Raw genomic sequence first — 18,619 nt, forward strand, 5'->3', positions numbered from 1 at the left:
TAAAGAAATACCCTGGCATGCTGATTTCAATTTATACTGAAGGTGTTAAAAAAAAAAAAAAAAAAAAGGAACATCTGATGTGTAACTTATCCCACAGAAGTTTCTGTGTCCTGTGTTCAAAAATGTCATTCTGACTCCAGGCCTCAAAAAAGTTTTGATTTTGATGGTATTACAGTTTAAAAACAAGCCTCTCAGAGATGCTTGCTGTGGATGACTGCCCCTCAGAGAGAAATCCCAGGCAGTCAGCAGCTCATCACAGCGGGAAAGCCCCCCCCCCACGCAGACACACACACACACAGACACACGATATATTGTAAAGTTTTACAGAAGGTAATTATTAGCTGACACTGCTGATTACACAGGAGAAGAGAAAGCCACTGAATTTCATGTTAAATTTATCATACACATGTTTTAGTTAATGCCGTTTTAAAAAAGAAACTTTGGTACAGTTGGTACTCTAATGTCGACAAATCAAATTTTTAAAAAATGGTAGTATTCAGAATTTATTTTCAGATGTATGAGAAGACAATTAAGTTGAAACCAGATGTTTTAAGATTTGTTTCTGGGGAATATTTTTTAAAAATTGTTGCTCAGAAAAAATTAACTATGGAGCGGAAAAAAACAAGCGGCTCCTTAAGAAAACAATCTAATCATTGAGCACACGTGGTGAGTGCTATGCCAGAGGCCCGACACTGCCAGGGTGGCCAGCACGGGGCTGCTCTCCGGGGGGACGGCTCGGCCCCTGGCAGCAAGCCTGAGGCGCCCTCACAAGGAGCCAGCAGGCCTCCCGCCTCCCCCAGGCCGCAGTCCCCAGGACAAGCACCCTACACGGCCTGCCAGGTGCTGGGGAGTCGATGTCCCCCCTCCCCGACCAGCTTCTGTCTCCAAGAAGGAGGAGCCACCGTGGGGGCCGAGCGCCCTGCACAGCAGGCCTTCCCAGGGTACAGTAAGGAAACCAAGTGACCTTCCCTTCTTGCTGGCCTGCCTTGGAATCTCTCCCCCGGCCGCCCAGGAAAGTCTGCTTCTGAACCCACATCATGTGCACAACCTGCTCCTGATCCGGGATGGCCATGGAGGCCCCGTGTGCACGGTCGCACCGCGGGTCTGTACCGCTCAGACCCCGCACAGCCCTCCTGCGAGAAGACACAGACTGTGGGAATCTCGGAACAACAGGAAAACCTCACTATCCCCCTTTCTGTCTCCACTCCTACCACCATCATCCACACTCCACCTTCCTCCAGTTCCCGTCAAAGTTTCAAAACGGGTCTTACTCCTGACTCTCAGTCTTACTAGATATTCCAGGCCCTGTTTCTCACCTGTCCAAAAGGGCTTCAGGATAATCTGGTGATGGTAAGTACTCAGTTTTGCGGGCTCATACAAAGATCATGGAAGCATCGTGATCGACAAGGCATCACAACTTCCACAAATTCCAAAAGTTTTTATAGCCTCAAAGTAAGGAAACAAGGATTTCAACAAATAAAGACAATTATGAAAACATTTGCTTCTTGGATAAATTACACTTCTTTCGTTTTTTAAAGATTTATTTACTTAGAGAGAGAGAGAGAGAGTGCGAGCGGGGAGCAGAGGGAGAAGGAGAGAGAGAATCTCAAGCAGACTCCATGCTGAGCATGGAGCCTAACTCGGGACTTGATCCCAGGACCCCGAGATCATGACCTGAGCCGAAATCCAGAGTCAAGACGCTTAACTAACTGAGCCACCCAGATGCCCCTGTACTTCTTTGTTAAGACTTTGATTATAAAGAATTTAACTATACTGCTCAGAAATGATAAAATACTATGGAGTAGTTCTCACCAAATACACAACAAATGATTAGTAAGCCCTCACCACTCAGAACTTTATGTAAAACTAAGTCAGTTTAGTGATACAAAGTATTTATTTTAAATAATAAATACACTCGTGTTCCTATTTAGAACACCTGCTTTATAATCAAATTCATATTTAGAAGGAACTTAGGGACTAAATTCAGGTTTTCTGGTGTAGATATTTGCTGCATACTCTGATAGAGCATTATGTCCCAGATGTTATCATTAGGATTGCTTTCTAACCATTTAGCATTTTGCCTCTTTATTGCTTTCCTGAAATTATAAGTTTATTTACATTCACAGTGCTGATGAAGAAGCACAACTTTTAACTGTGAGCAGCTGTAATGTGACAGTGTGCAGTCACACAAGTGCAGCAACGGTGGGGTGTGCGGCCATGACCCGACAGCCACACCGGATCCTGTCGGCACGCCACTGGACCACACTGTCGTAGGCTTGTTTCTCTCGTTGACCTTTTCCTGATGAGGACTTCAAACACTATGATTTGTTAGTATTAATAACAGTTATGCAAACACAGCATTCCCGAAGTCTCGCTATCCACAGAGACCGACCACGCTGCTGTATTATACCGCACACAGCACTTGCGTGAGGCACGTGATCATGTTTCTAAACACATATTTAAACCCAAAGATATTTTATGGCTCAAGAAGGCAATTATTAGAAAAATTAAGGGCTGCTATGATTGCATGCAACCACAAGAAAAAAGAGAAACAAGTTATTCTACAGTAACATCTTAATAATACAACTTTTAAAATATTAATAAATTGTCCTTTTTAAAATAAGAAAGCTATTCTCCAACACGGCCTTGATGCTTCAACCCATAAAGTACAGCAGAGCTGATTCTATTTTGTTCTGTTATCTGAAAATGCCTCTACAACAATTCAGAGAACAAGAAGCAGCTCTAATTCACATAATGGCACATATCACCTGTCTGTCTGTCAGTGAGACGTTTGAAAGCATCTTTTTATTAGAAACACAAATCAATATGCCCAAGGGATTACAATAACTGCTTGAAGCAATTTGTATTACCATTTCATCCCTGATGCTCTTGCTCTGAGCAACTTATTATTATGAATGGCATGAAAATGGCAGCCTGTCACAATTGATTTTTCTTAACCTCCTGTAAGAATTTTTCCCTCTTAAATGTAATCAAGTATCATCTTATTAAATATATCTCAAGCTAGGTTTTATAAAACAGTCCATTACTCAAGTTGTATCCCTTATAATTTAAACTTTCACTAAATATTATTATAAAAGTAACTGCTTAGTAATAAAAACTTTTGATTTGTTGGAAGTTTTAAGGTAACAATTTCAGACTGGGTAGAGCCCATGTCCCTGCCTTGCGCCTGCTGGTGCGCTGGAAACACGCATTCTCATCCTGAAAGAGCCTCAAGGACTGGCCTAGATCTCACGACTCTCCTCCATCAAACACCACCGCAGAATTTGGTATTAATCACCACAACTGGATAAAACATGCTACATTTTAAGAAGTACTCTGATAAACCCTTGTAATAAGCTTGAAGCTGTATATTCTGACTCTATAAAATTATCAGCTGAAAGGGTGGACGAACGTGGGGCACCCGTGAGCCAGGGAATCTGGCTGCAGCTTCATTAATCTGCCCACGAACTCTCTTTACATCTCGGTTTGTCGTGGCCCCTGCGGAGGCGGTGTCTCTTGGTTATCAGTACACGTCACAGCGCTCCGGGGTGGCTGCACCCCAGGTTCCGATCCAGGAGGTCCAGGACAGACACCCAGGGGCAGCCTCCATGCACACAGAGGTGATGCTGATGCCGCCAGCCCAGGGCCACTCAGCTGGGCCACGAGACAAGACCGTGTGGACAGAGTGGTGTCGCAGAGCAAGACAGTGGCTAACAAGCAGCTAGAGAAAGTGCCTTCATCTCTGTTCTTTATTTTTTTTTAAAGATTTATTTATTTATTAGACAGAGAGAGACAGCCAGCGAGAGAGAGAACACAAGCAGGGGGAGTGGGAGAGGAAGAAGCAGGCTCCCAGTGGAGGAGCCTGATGTGGGGCTCGATCCCGGAACGCCGGGATCACGCCCTGAGCCGAAGGCAGACGCTTAACGACTGCGCCACCCAGACGCCCCCATCTCTGTTCTTTAAAATGCGTGCTTGGGATAGAGTGGTAGGCATCTGTGGCCACAGGAGAAGATGAGACAAGTGATCATGCTTTTCTCCTCACTTTTCTGTTTGACATTTTCTAACAAGCAGCGAGAGAAGAACAAAATAGACAAAATGAAGACAAAAGGAAAAATGCCCATATTAAGGCTTGGGAAAAGAGATGGGCAGAATGACAAGTTTAAAAATAGGTTTTATGAAGCAACTAGCAAAACTGGTTAAATGGCAAGTATCCCTCTACTCAGTTCTGGGAGGGTATTCTGAAAGGTACAAATGCTGTTGCACGAGCACCTCCGGCCTCCACGGGGAAGTCACACTCACGTCCCCTGACCCACAAGGGCGGCTGGTGCTTTTCCCAAGGGGAGACAGGGCTCTGCGCAAGGGCCCTCACCAACGACTCTACGCCTGCATGGGGCAGAGGGCAAGGGGGACAGGGGCCCTATGAGGGGGCCGTGACGTCTAGTGTGCTCCTGCAGACAGGTGTGGCCACAACTGCTCGAAGTTCCCCCTGACCCACCCGCCCCACCACCTGTCGCTCCGGACCAGCCATTTCTCTGTCCACGTGTCTGCTTCTGCTCTGAGGCTCCTGAACATGGGCCTGAGAAAGCCACATGCTCATTACTGTCTCCATTACAAACTGAAGAATTCCAGCAGCAGCTGGGTCCTTCACACTGCTCAAGAACTGACGAAGCTGAATTGTGAGGCGAATCCTCTCAGCCTCCTGCCTGCTGTGCTGCGCCAGCTCTCGCCACTGGAATGACTGTTGTCACTTGCTTCTCCCCCGCCAGTCAGCACTGCTCTTCCAGTAGTGCTTCTTCCAGCCCAGAAGCTCACAAATGAGCATGTCCCTCTTCCACACGCTACAGGGAAGGCAGGAACAAACGCACTACGGAGCGAGAGACACTGGCTAACGGACTGAGGACTGTCCACATGTGTCCAGAGCCACGGAGCCAAGCCCTACTGCACATGGCAGCTCTTTCCAGATGACAACACAGAATCTTCTCTCCAGTGATCTGAGTGACTGCAGGATGCCCGTGACACTCATTCTTCCACAGACTACAGCTTCCCCTTTATAAACTAAGGCGCTCTCTTCTTTCATGGACAGCATGAATAATCTTGCAATTTTCTCACCAGAAACAAACAAAATCAGTAAAATCCCAGTGCTTTGGGCTCCCTCCCAACCCTCCCAATCCTTGGCCCTGCTGTCCTTCCCCTCATCCCCGACCTTCCTCACAGGGTCCCCCATCTGCTTTTGCATCTGATTCCCCCCAAACAAATCAAAGACAATGATTCTCCCGTTGCTAAATCCACTCATCGCTTTTCATTTTTCCCACCAACGACCTCCATAGCACCGGCACGCTGTGGACCTCCACCCACCGCTAGAAGTGCCTTCCTCCTTCAGCCTTCCTTCCCAGCTCCTCTTCCTCAGCTTCAGCCCTTCACTGCCAGCACTATTCAGGATTTTACGAAGTTCCTGTTTTGTTTTGGCTTTTACTTACACAAAAGGCCTAGGAACTCTCATCTATGACCACACTGGGGTAGTCAGTGGTCCTAAGTCATTAAATATTCCCCCTTTCCCTCCTTCTGCACTGGGGTCGGCCTGTACTCTCCTGATTCCTTCAACTTCCGTGAGGCCATTCCTTGCTCTGGCCAAGGAAAGGTGACCTGTGCCACTCACAGGCAGAGCTGCAAAAGTCAGTATGTAAGCTGCTACATCTGTGTCTTCGTACCCAGTGGTCATGGAAGCACATACTCAGGAGGGTTCCCTGAGGCACCATGAAGAGCAGAGCACCTGCCAACATGGCAGACACGTACTGAGGAGAAAAGCAGTCTTTGTTATAGTAAGCCACTGGGGTTTTTAGGGCAATCTGTATCACTGCATGACTCAGTTACGGGACTCAAGCATAAATACATATTTCCAGCCCCAATCTCTCTGCTGTCATGAAGCCACAGCAAAATCTCGCCTGACCACCGTGTCTGTTGCTGCCCCTAATGCGGTATAAGGAACAGTGTGCTTCCCTAGAGAAGAGAAACTCAGGTGAATGATCTGATTTCCCTTGGAAATGTTTCCTTTTTATTTCCAGTGGCCTTCTCTGAAGTCCAGATGTTTGTTGGTTTAGTAAGCTACCGGAAGAACACTGAGATGTCGTCTTCACATTACGTCTTACAGTGAATAATATTTTCCGTCTCCCTTTCTCTCTTTAGGGATTCGAACATCACAAAAATCTTTTCATTCAACATACATCAGTACCTCCCCTAGAGAAATCACATGTTACTTTTTGCCCACTGTAGCATGCTTATAATGTTTCCAGAAATTTTTTCTTATAAATCTGGCATTCGACACTTAGAAGGATTTAATAATGTATGCAAATTTGGAGATTTTATTCTTCTCCTAAGAGTATTCCTTAATTTACAAAAGTGTTTCCCCCTCAAGTTGGTGCTCTGTGACCCACAGTGCTTTCACGGAGAAGCACGCACCACGGTGACAAGCACAGCCTCCCGCACCACGTCCCCGCTCCAGAACCAGATGACACCGTTTCCTCCAAGGGTGGTCGTGCAGATTCACGACGTCACACACACACAGAGCTCTGAACAGCACCTGCCACACGTCAGTGCTCTGCCTGGGCCTCAGCGAACACAGTTACAAGGATCTCCAACTGGAAGGGGAGGTCTGACTGTTGATGAAGCACCAGGAAGGTACCAGCCAATGAACGAGCACGTTTGCTCCTTATGTGAGGCTGACAAGTGACAGAGCGGGTTCTGAATCTGGTTCTGCAAAAAGTCAAAGATACCCTTCCTATTACAGGTGTGTTAACACCAAGGAAATTTAGTTATTTGGTGTTTTTTTTTATAAGGAGGGAGGGAAGAAGAGGAAGAAGAGGAGGAGCGGAAGAGGAAGGCTGATATGGGCAAGGAGCAGGTCTCCAGGCCACCTGGCGGGGCAGCGCGGGGTGGAGTGCCTGCACAGCCAGGTGTACACTGAGTATCTCAGGCCGACAACGAGGGCTGGGCACTCATTCACAGTGCACACTTCACTTTACAGGAAGACAGTACTGATGGGTAACATGGACCGAGCAGTAAGACACAGAATTAAGCCATTTGCCCAGGGTCACAGAGCTAGGTAGTGGCAATGCCCAGACTCCAACCAGGCAGCAAAGCCCCAGGCCAGAGTTCCTCACCGCAGGCATACACTTGGGAAAGGTCACCCAACTACCTCTGTGTCCACGCCCAAGGGGAAGCACATGGGAGCCAAAACCTAAGGTGTGTGCACAACAGTGAGGTATGGACACAGGCAATGGGAGGGGACAGAAAAGAGGCTGCCCTGAAGAGTAAGGTGGGAGGAAACAGGAGTTGTGTTACATGACAGGATAACTTTTAAGATTTTAAAACTTAATATTTAAAATTAAAATTACCCTCAAAGTCATCCTAAAAGTAAAATGATTAGAAGTGATTAAGAAACAAAATATATCCCAGAACTTGTATTTGCATCAGTAGAACATTCTAGTTTTGCTTACTAAAGAAAAAAGTCGCTGTACTTCACAGAAAACATACACAAATATGCATGTAATTCTGTCAATAATTTGTTTAATAATTTATTTTTAAATAAATTTAACTCTACGGAAAAAATAATGACTTGTGGTATATTTGGTTTCCTCCAATTAGCCCAAAGTTGTAATATACATCAGCAGGGATAATTTTCCCCGTTATCACAGTCAGAATTTATACTAACATAATAGTCTTTCACTTTAGTAAATGTGTCACACACACACATTTGGAGTCCTAACGAGCCCTATTTCGTCAAGCTCCCTGGGATGACTCGTGTGACCTGCGGGGGCAAGGACACTCTCCAGACAGGACACATCAGAGCCACTCTGCTGCACTGCACATGGGCACAGACGCTCAAAGGGTAAGGGGCGCCTTCCTCGTGTTGGGAGGGGTGACTGTTTTTTAAAATAGTATTTAGCTGAAAAAACGGAGTACATCTTGTCCTTAGAAATACCTTTTCAAAGAATTATTTCATTTCTATTGCTTTGCAATGAAACTTCCTACAAAAGACAACCTTTTCTATTAATTACTCACAAAGCAAGGTAGGAATCCATGACAGTGCTTTTTTTTTGCTCTAGTTAGATACACCTCAGATTACATTTCAAATAAAGAGGAGTAAACTGCACAGTTAAAGAGAGCTTCTCATAACATGGACATCAGCACATTCTGTGACTTGACTCTACTAAACGCATTAACCACATAATAGCAACGGAGAACCCGAACTGAGTGTTTTGCTCCTGTGTAACTTGGATACACACGCTGTGCACACACACAACCGCCTCCGGAGTAGAACAGGAACAGCATCGATTCAGGAACGTAATCAAGTCTTTACACTAAAAGTTGTTTTCAACATGCTTGTGAAATGAAAATAAATGAGTTCAACAATGTCACACTATCAAATACTATAAAATATTAATACAGATTCTTTTATTTTAAAAATGAATAATCAGCATAAAAAAAAGAGTGCAAACTGTAAAATAAATAAATTGAAAAGGAGAGACCACACTATCAATCAAATTACAGGCAAATTGTATATCCAACAAAGAAAACTTAAGAGGCACAGACACTCGGATTAACCAAGAAAAGATACTTGCAAGTTCCTCAGTATGAGCATGCTGTTACATAACACAGAGAATGCACATCCGAAATCACCAACATTTCTGAAAGTCTGTTTTTAGGTTAAATATTAAGCTAAAGTGAGCCAGCTCTTCAGAACTGCACGTACTTTCTTACTGAAAGGGAAAATCAAGTCATTAAAGCAGCTGCTCCTTAATCTAGCCTACCTTATTTTTTGGATTGGATGTGTTCATTACACTTCGAGTCTCTTTTCCAGTATAAATGACAACACCTATTACAGTACCTGCAAAAACACGAAAGTGGTCCTTACAGAGATGCCTCAAAGGGTAAGCACAGAGAGAACACTTTCTAATCAATCGTCTTGATGGAAAATATTATTCACTACTTAATTTTATATAAATTTATCTAACAGCACATTTAATTTGGCTAGTTCAACAAAGTCTAATCTCAACTTTATAAACTCTGAGGAACTCAAATGATTTCTTAAGCTATACAAATTTACCTCCATTCAACATTAGAAAATGTACTGACATTCTGTTCACTGTCAAGAGAAAGGGTGACATTGCTCATTGGTTCACATGTGCAAATAGCACAGGTAAGTGAAGAGAGGCTGCGTTCTCAAGTGGTCAGATGCATCGTGGGACCTTCATACCAAGACTGCATCAGCTGAACCACCTTCCTTGTACGAGAGACTCAGGCACTACCAGGTCTAACAGCCTCTGCTGACATTTTAGCACATATATAATTAAAACACGGATAAACAATTACATAAATATCTGAAGTTGAATTTAGATGTTATTAGTCTTTTTTACTCACGTCTCCTGAAAAGTCTGGTTTCCTATCAAACTTAAGGTAAAAGAATACTAAAATACCCCTAGAACAACCCTTGGATTACGAAAGCTCAGAGGCACTCACCTCTGTAGTGTCAAATTAAAAACCATAGAGGTCTGTTTCTAAACTGCAGCTATGCATAATTTATATTCCTGGTTTTCATAAATTCTGAGGATGAGAAATGATTGAAGAAAGACAATCACGTCCGTAAATACTCACTGAGACAAACACCACTGCAGAATCCACTAGAATCGCTACACAAAAACTCTTTGATGTCACATTAATGTGTGAAATTTAGTGTGTCATAAGTCAGGACCCATAGAATAAATGTGATTTTAGCAACCTCTTGGATTTATATGAACAGATAGCTGCACATTATACGCATTAGATAACGAACGGTTTCCTCCGTGGAATGTTCAGGAAGACAGGGAGGTGCTAGGGCTGCTCAGCGATCACATTCCTGAAGAGGTTACACATGTGTCTTGCAAAATAAGCATTTCCTTTCCTCCCCCCCTTTTCACCATGTGCTGTTGACAGAGCTGCGAGGCTGAATTTCCTGAGCCCCCGAAAGCAGAGCAGCCCCTCCAGCACAGAAGCGGCCCAAACAGCACAGATGCGACCTTTCTAGAGCCCTGTCCAACCAGACCTGCAGATGACAGGTCCGTACTTAGCATTCAGGAAAGCACGGACTGCAGAGTGACCCGGTACCATCAAGGACTCTCCCAAAACAAACAGCGGCAGTTCTGGCATCAATGAAGCAGTATGTTAAATGTGACTGATCAGTATTTTCTTCCTACTTTGCCAATTAAACTTAACTTAAAATATAGGAGTGTCTCATGTTAAATAAGCTCACTAATGTTAAAAAAAAAGTACAAAAACGGAACAAGACAAACTGCAAAATTATTTTTAATATCAGCAGAACAAAGAGTCTCAGAAAAGACTTAAAAATTAATCAGGCCAGAAAACACTGTCCTAAAATCCAGACAAACTATTAGCAATGTTGATTCTAGGCTGGCATTACAGTCAGAAGTATCCAAAATCCAATCTGAGAAATGACAAGACTAACAAAACATAATGCATTCAGATACACATAATATTATATATAATCAGTATTTGCATCTTAAGTATATCATACGTAAAGAGTATTTAACAGAATTCCTCCTATAGTTTTCCTTGTATAATCTACTGAAGTCTGGTAAAGGCTCTCATATGTATTATCTCATCCCATTTTCACTAAAAAGGAATATTCAGTGTACTTAGAATAATGCATTGTTTTCCTGAGTCTGTCATGCTTTTTAACTACTAAAATTACTAAAGTCAGTACGAAGTACCTGCAGTACTCTCCATTCTTTTTGACAAAGGCCACCTACTTATGGGCTAGGGCAGGCTGAAAGGTTGAGCAGACCCGGTAGGTACGGCAAATACATACACATATGGAAAAGGGACTACCTGTTGATTTAGAAAATGAGACCTGAGACGGAACACAACAGAGCACATTCATCAGAAAGTCTGACAAGAGATAACGTGTCAGAGACAGACAGACAGATAGACCTCAAGAGCTCTTAACCAACCAAAGTCTTTCCTGACTGTCACTTAGGAACCTGCTGGCTCCCGTGAAGAAACTGCTTTCCTTGTGCCAGTCTCAACAGAACCCCAAGCATGGGTACCCACTCACTCCAGAGTTTTCCTGCACCTGGAATGGACAGCGAACACTAAGAAGATGGCCAGCAAAGACTATGGATTCGCCTCGGGACAGCAACATGGAGAGACTGAGCCAGGCACACAGACTGACACTGCGACCTGCACCAGGTCTGGGCTCCACCCACCGTGCCGTGTGTCCAGGGATGGCAGGGCTGCCCCACCCCCTTCCCAGCGGCCATGACTGCCTACCCCTGAGACCCAAGGTTCGAGAAGCAGCAACATGGGGTGCTGCATGCTGCTGTGTTCTCTGCGACTCCCACTGCTCCTGCACCACGTGCCACCACGCTCTTCTGTGCAGCTACACCAGAGCTCTCCGGGTCAGGTCCCTCGGGGGACTGTCGTGGGACAGCCTCTCCTGCTTTCCCAACACCCATCCAGCAACCTCTCTGCAGCAGGAGCCTCACAAACCATGCACACTAAAGGCACGGGTGTGATTTTAAAATTTCTCATCTGTCGCGTGGACTAGTCTGATAAAATATCATGCCAAAAATTACCAAGAGAAATGAAACAACACAAAAACCAGAAAGAATATATAGGTCCTGATTTTTTCAACATTAAATTATTTCATCAAACTGCTACAAAAGTGTCCAAGTGTTTACTCTCATTTTTTGTATTTATCGCAATCACTACCAGCCCTGGACCTGTCTACGCACACGCCCCCACTCTAGAGGGGTCACCCTGGACCCCCGTCGGCACACACGCCAAGCAGCCCTGCTCTAGAGGCATATCTCTGCTTCCAGTCTCCTGGCAGTTTAAGATCAGAAAACTCTCTTGTCCACTTATCGTCTCCCACGTGGCAGCGCTCTGGGACACTGACTCTGCTCTGGAGGAACGACATTCACTGACCGACAGGGGGAGGAAGATGGAGGGCACCACAAGCAGTTGTGTTTGTCCCTGTTTGGTGACCCCTGGTCCTTGGATCCTCTGTGGTGTTAACGTGAACCCTCGTTCCCATGCACTCAGAAGCCCAGGACAAGGGAGGAAGGCCCACGTTCACCCCAACTAGGAGGCAACCTGAATTCGGTGGACACATATCATTTAAAAAATAAGATTTAAAAAAATCTGGTCTTTCTTTCTCAACTTATAATCAAGTATAAAGAAGATATGAGCCCTTAAATTACTCCTGGAAACCCAGGTCTTTCAAACACTGCTCACTGATAATATATAGAGTCTAGTAATAGCTCACGTTATTAAGGTTTCTAAATAAAGGTAAGTATGTGTTAAAATATTTGAAATTAATGAAAAGAGCTTGCATTTTTAAAATGTCCAAACACAAGTTAAAATCAGAGGTGTCTTATTTAAATTTTTTTGAATGGATGGTATTTGAGCAGTATAAATACTTTCTTGGAAGTTAAAATGCCTGGGTGAGCTGCGTTCTACACATCAGGGCATCAGAAACCGTCCTCAACATGGCAAGCACATGTGACACCTAGGTTTGTGTCTGCTCTGGCCACATATGCAACTAGGAGCTACCACGTGTCAAGGTCACCTAGAGAGTGGAGGACAGGCGAAGAAAAGTGTGTGCAGGGAATTACTGGGGGCATCACAGAAGCCTTACGCTTGGGGGCTTCTGTCTCTGTGAGGAGAAAGGACACAGATCGACAGCACTGGGGATGAGTACCAACACTCTAATACACAGGGAACAGAAAATCAAATAAAACACATTTTTTTTTAAAGCATCTTCAATATGATGGAAACAAAATAGAATACAGCTCTAGACATGGAAAATGTGAAATCTGTAACCAAGTATCAGCTTATGTGTGGTATGTTTTAAATATTTTCCTATAAACTATTAAATGCTAAAGACTGAAGGGTGACAGCCGTCAAGGACAGCCACCTGGATTCAAATCCTGATCCTGAGACAGCCTGGCTGTGTGACCGTGCGAACAATGTGGGCCCACGAAGTGAGGCTACTGACGACAGCACCACACTGAGCTGTGGCACCGCTGTCAGCAAGGTCAGCACAGAACAGCAGTGGGGAAGAAGTACAAGCACAAGATTCTGAGACTTCTGGCCACAGTGCCTTCTCCACAGTGACCCCATGGGCACGGTGAGTCTCCCCTTCCTGGGGTCTACACAGCCTGAGACCTGGCCTGCTCCCCCTGACTCTCTCCTTGGTGTGCTATCTATCCTTAACTTCTTCTCATTCTCTTTTGAGAAATTTAAAAAATCATCAGTATAAAAATCATGAAATACCTCAATTTCTATTAAAATTGTCCCATTTGCCATCAAGCTTTTTGTTAAACATAGAAAACATTAGTATAAAACTAAGTCCCCTCTCATCCTCTATTCCCTAAACGGTGCACACGTGGACTCCTAGAGGAGTCTGCTTTACATGCTGCTGTGCACAAAGCCCCCTCCCCCCCGGCACACATGCACACAGAACTGCCCTGCCCTCCCCCGAGCACTGGGCATGAGGCCCCGGTGCCAACCTCTTTAGCCTACTGTTGCCCCAGGCCCTCACACAGCTGCTGGTGCGCTCACGAGCCCTTCGCACACCTTTCCACCCCTTTACCTGGCGCACCTGTTTGCTCCTCCCTCGAACTCTGACCAGGAAAGGATTTTGGCTTCTTTGTTTTGGGGGGTACTCAGCAGAGCGTAAAGTACCCGCCTCACTTTACTAAGTCGTCCTTGCCCCTGAGCTCCCCAGGCCTGTGCATTCAACAGCTCCTGGTCCACAGAGGGATTCTTACAAAACCACCAGAAGAGCAACAGGGCTCCAAGATAGGAAGGCTGCTGGCATTGGGCCACAGACTGAGCAGACAGACAACCCTACCCCGACCATTCCCTAGCCTTCCTCCCCACCAGCATCCTTCAAGCTCCCTGCTGCTAAGATTCAGTCTTGGTTACCATTAGCAGGTCAGCTACTTTCTGGAAAGCTGGTCATCATTTAGATTTGAATACCTCCCAGAGAAATTTACTTCCCAAAATGTATATTTAAGGGACCTCCCCCGTTCAGCCACTAGAAATACTCCAACATCCTCTAATTTCACTCATTCAGAAGAAAATTAAGAAGTTTCATCCTCGTTCTCAAAGGCCCAACATGGAATACTTCCCAAGGCCCCCTATCTCACCTAATACTTTTCTCCCCAACAGACAACCCACCACAGTGACCTCTTACAAATCCTACTGGGAGACCAAGGAGTGGGAAGCTCCCCCCAGTACCACCACTGGCTTCCCCAGTTGTGCTATGCCACCTCCCAGTAAGGGACACTGACAAGTTTGCCGAGAAAAGGTATCAGTACCAGCAAAATGAGTGTGCCCTGTGCCATGGAGGGTGCACCCCCTGCCCCTCCTCCCCCCCCCCCCCCACTGCTCTGGGTCTTGCTCTTTGCAATGCACAGCCCACAGCCAGAGCTTGCCTAGAACACAGCCCCTCAGGGCCTACCCCACACCCGCCAACTACAGGGTATGATCAGTAAGGTCCCTGTGTGGCACAAGGCATTCTCAGAGAACTGCCCAGTCACTCCAATACACAAAGCACCACCTGTACGTGAGAGCTGACGCTAACGAGAGAACTCGCTTCATACCTGATGCGACAATGGTGCTCGCCCACAGCGTATTTTCTATGCTGAGACTCTCATGAACGGGTGGGTCACAGTCTTCCTGTTCAGAGAGAGAGAAGGGGAAAAATGGCAAGTAAGCAACTTTTTACTTCAGATATCTGCAGTGATAAAACCAAGTGTACAAGCTGGATTCAGTTAATGAGCAGTGAAATGGCACTGCAGAATAAAGGTGAAAAACAAGGGAATTGAGACAGAGGATCCTGGGAAGAGGGCAGAGCAGGGAGCTCTAGGAATCTCTCCCAACCTGGGCCACGACTGCACGGGCAGAATCTGTCTGATGGGACTATCTGGGGACTGTGGAGTCTGCTGCAGGCTTGCAACTGTCCAGGGGAAATAGTCGGTTTGGTCTCTTCTAGCTCTTAGTGCAGTCACAGCTACCCAACCACGCGGCAGGCAGCTGTGCACCTGCTTCTGGAGCAGCCCGCAGATGCCAGGTGGGCAGAAAGGGCCCCGTCCTCCAAAGAGCAGGAGTCTATGCTCTCATCACTGATGGCTGCTTCTGATCACACAGGTGCAGACACAGGAGGCTGGGCGCCCGTGCTGTCGCCCCTCCAGCTCCAGCTCGAGTGACTTCAAGGGCATCGAGAGGGCGAGTGCCCCCTTACCCCCTTTTTGGGAGCCAGACATTAAACACTAGAACATTCTAAAACAACTGCACATATGGAAAAAAACACAAAGTGACTGTGCGTCCCCAAGAAAAATCTCAGAAAAGACCTGAAAAGACATCAGATGCACACCTCAGACTGATAACCCGGCACAGAGTCTATAATAATAATAATAATAATAATAATAATAATAATAAATAAACAAATAAATATAATGATTAAAAACCCAGTAAACCCTGAGGAAGGGTGTGAATTGACTTCTAGAGTTACCACATTATTATACAAAAAAGAAAAAAAAAAGTGTTCAACAATAAAGAGGCATTAAAAAAAAAAACACCCCAAAAAATAGGGCCCATATAAAGGAAAATTATCAATCAACAGAAACTACCCCTGAAAAAGACCTGATGTCAGATACACTAGACAAAGACTTTAAAAGAGAAGTATTAACGATGTTTTATAAAATGAAGATGTGGAGAATGCCAAGAAAACAATCTGTGAACGAAATGTAAATATGAATAAGGAGACAGAAAACATAAACAGAAACCAGAAGAAAGTCAAGAGCTCAAAAGTGCAATAACTGAAATGAAAATTTCTCTAAAGAGATTCAAGGCAGATCTAACCCTGCAGAAGAGTCAGCAAACCTGAACACAGAACGATGGAGATGACCAAATCTGGAAACAGAATGAAAACAGGTGGAGGAAAATTAGAAGGGTCTGAGGGAGTGCAGGATACCACGGTACAAACCAATATATGTATTGTGGGAATCCCGGGAAGACAGAGTGAAAAGGGCAGAGAAAACATGTGAAGAAGTACTGGATGAAAACACCCCTAACCTGATGAAAGGCATGCATGTAAACAGTGAAGAAGGTCAACCAAATCCCAGGAAGAAGAGCTCAAAGAGACCCACATAGAGACTCATGATAATAGAAGTTTTAAAAGACAAAGACAAGGACGCCCAGGTAGTTCAGTCAGTTAGGTGTCCAACTCTTGTTTCAGCCCGGGCCATGATCTCAGGGTCGCGAGACGGACCCCTGCATTGGACTCTGTGCTCAGCGCAAGTGTGCCTGAGATTCTCTCATTCTCCCTCCGCCCCTCCCCATCACGTGCTCTCTATCTCCTTCTCTAATGTAAATAAATAAATCTTACCAAAAAAAAAAAAAAGACAAAGAAAAAAGAGAATCTTGAAAGCAGTACAAGAGAAGCAAAGCATTACATACAAGGGATCCCCATAGTTAGGTGCAGATTTCTCATTAGAAATACTGGAGGTCAGAAGGTAGTGTGTGGGTATATTCAAAGTGCTCACACACACACACACCCATGTCAGCCAAGAATCCTATATCCAGCAAAACTGTCCTTCAAAAATCAGGGTAAAATCAAGACATTCCCAGACCAACAAAAGCTAAGACAGTATGTGACCACTAGACCTTTCCAGCAAGAACCACTCAACAGAGTCCTGCAGGTGCAAGAGGAGGGTACAGTAACTCGAAACTACACAGAGAAATAAAGATCTCAAGAACAGTAAGTACACAGGCAATTATAAAAGCCAATATTATTGTCACAACGGTTTGTAACTGCATGTTTTGTTCTCTACATGACTTAACAGACTAATACATAAAACCTAGTATTGTTGTAATTTTGGGTTGTAACTCCAAATCTTGTTTTCTACATTATTTAAGAGGCTGGTGCATTTAAAAGAATTATTCATTTACATTTTTAGGCACAGAACGTATAAAGATGTAATTGTGTGACATAAGCGAACAAAAGGGGTGGGGACAGAGCTATAAAGGAGCGGAGTCTTTGTATGTTATTGAACTTAAGTTGGTATAAATTCAAACTAGAGTGTTATATCTTTAGAATGTTAAATGTAATTCCCATGGTAACCACAAAGAAAACATCTATGGAATATACACAAAAGGAAATGAGAAATTTAAACATTTCCCTACAAAAACCAACTAAACACAATAGAAGACAGTAATGTAGGAAATGAGGGACAAAAAACAAAACAAAACAAAACAAAAAACTATAAGGCACACAGAGAAAACTGAACAATGACAGAAGTTTAGTCCCTTCTTTTAAGTAATTACTTCAAGTATCAATGGCTTTGGGGCGCCTGGGTGGCTCAGTCGTTAAGCATCTGCCTTTGGCTCAGGGCATGATCCCAGAGTCCTGGGATCGAGCCCCACATCAGGCTCCTCTGCTATGAGCCTGCTTCTTCCTCTCCCACTCCCCCTGCCTGTGTTCTCTCTCTCGCTGGCTGTCTCTCTCTCTGTCAAATAAATAAAAAAAATCTTTAAAAAAATGTATCAATGGGTTAAACTCAACAATCAAAAGATAGAGACTGGCACAATGGATAAAAATACATGATCCAAGTATATACTGTTTAGATGCTGAGACTCACTTTAGATCCAAAGACAGAGAGGTTGCAAGTGAAACTACGGGAAGAGATATTCCATGAGAATAGTAAACAAAGTGAGCAGGTGTGGCTATACTAATATCAGACAAATTAAATGTTACACCAAAAGAGGTTCCAAGAGAAATTATATATTAATTAAATGTTCAATAAGGCAGGAAGATAGGATTACAAACAACTGTGCATCTAATGAAAATCTATAAAAATATATGAAGCAAAAACTGACAGAATTTAAGGGAGAGATAGCTCAACAGTAACAGAGACCTTAATATTCCACTCACAATTATGGCTAGAACAACCAGACAGAACTAAGTACAAAGAAAACTTAGCAAAATAAGCCAACTAGATCTAATAGACAAACAGAACACTCCACCCAAAAACAGCATACACATTCGTCTCAAGTGCACATGGCACATTTCCCAGGATAGACCTTATGTTACAAATTAAGCCCCAACAGATCATCATACAAAGTAACTACTCCAACCATGAGATAAAGTTAGAAATCAATAACAGAAAATTCACAAAATTGTGGAAATTAAACACTTTTAAACAACCAATGGATTATGAAGAAATCACAAAGGAAATTAAAAGATACTTAGAGACAAATGATAATGAAAGCACAACTTACAAAAACTTGTGAGGTGCAACATAAGTGGTGCTAAGGGGGAAATTTATAGCTATAAATGCTTATATTAAAAAAGAGGAAAGATCTCAAATTGATGACCTAACTTTACAACTTTGGAACTAGAAAAAGAAGACTAATCTAAACCTAAAGCTAGCTGAAAAAAGGAAAAAATAAAGAGTAGAGCAAAGACAAATGAAATAAAGAACAGGAAAACAATCCTAAAAGTGAATGAAAGCAGAAGTTCGTTCTTTGAAAACATCGACAAAACTGGCCAACGTTT

The 18,619-nt window shown here is 44.0% G+C and overlaps 1 protein-coding gene across 2 annotated transcripts in view; it reads right to left on the reverse strand.

Moving 5' to 3' along the window:
• The window catches only part of ATP9B (ATPase phospholipid transporting 9B), a 256,636-nt gene that overhangs the window by 113,780 nt on the left and 124,237 nt on the right, over window positions 1-18,619 (reverse strand). For both annotated transcript variants that reach the window (XM_087869720.1, XM_045790301.2), the window contains 2 exons: window positions 14,664-14,739; window positions 8,808-8,884 (listed from right to left, as the gene is read on the reverse strand). In XM_087869720.1, the coding sequence (XP_087725846.1) occupies window positions 8,808-8,884; window positions 14,664-14,739 (153 nt within the window). The remainder of the gene's footprint in view (window positions 1-8,807; window positions 8,885-14,663; window positions 14,740-18,619) is intronic.

The sequence above is a fragment of the Ursus americanus genome, chromosome 19 (assembly GCF_024610735.1).
Source record: "Ursus americanus isolate L20-20 chromosome 19, mUrsAme1.1.p, whole genome shotgun sequence".
Taxonomy (NCBI): domain Eukaryota; kingdom Metazoa; phylum Chordata; class Mammalia; order Carnivora; family Ursidae; genus Ursus; species Ursus americanus.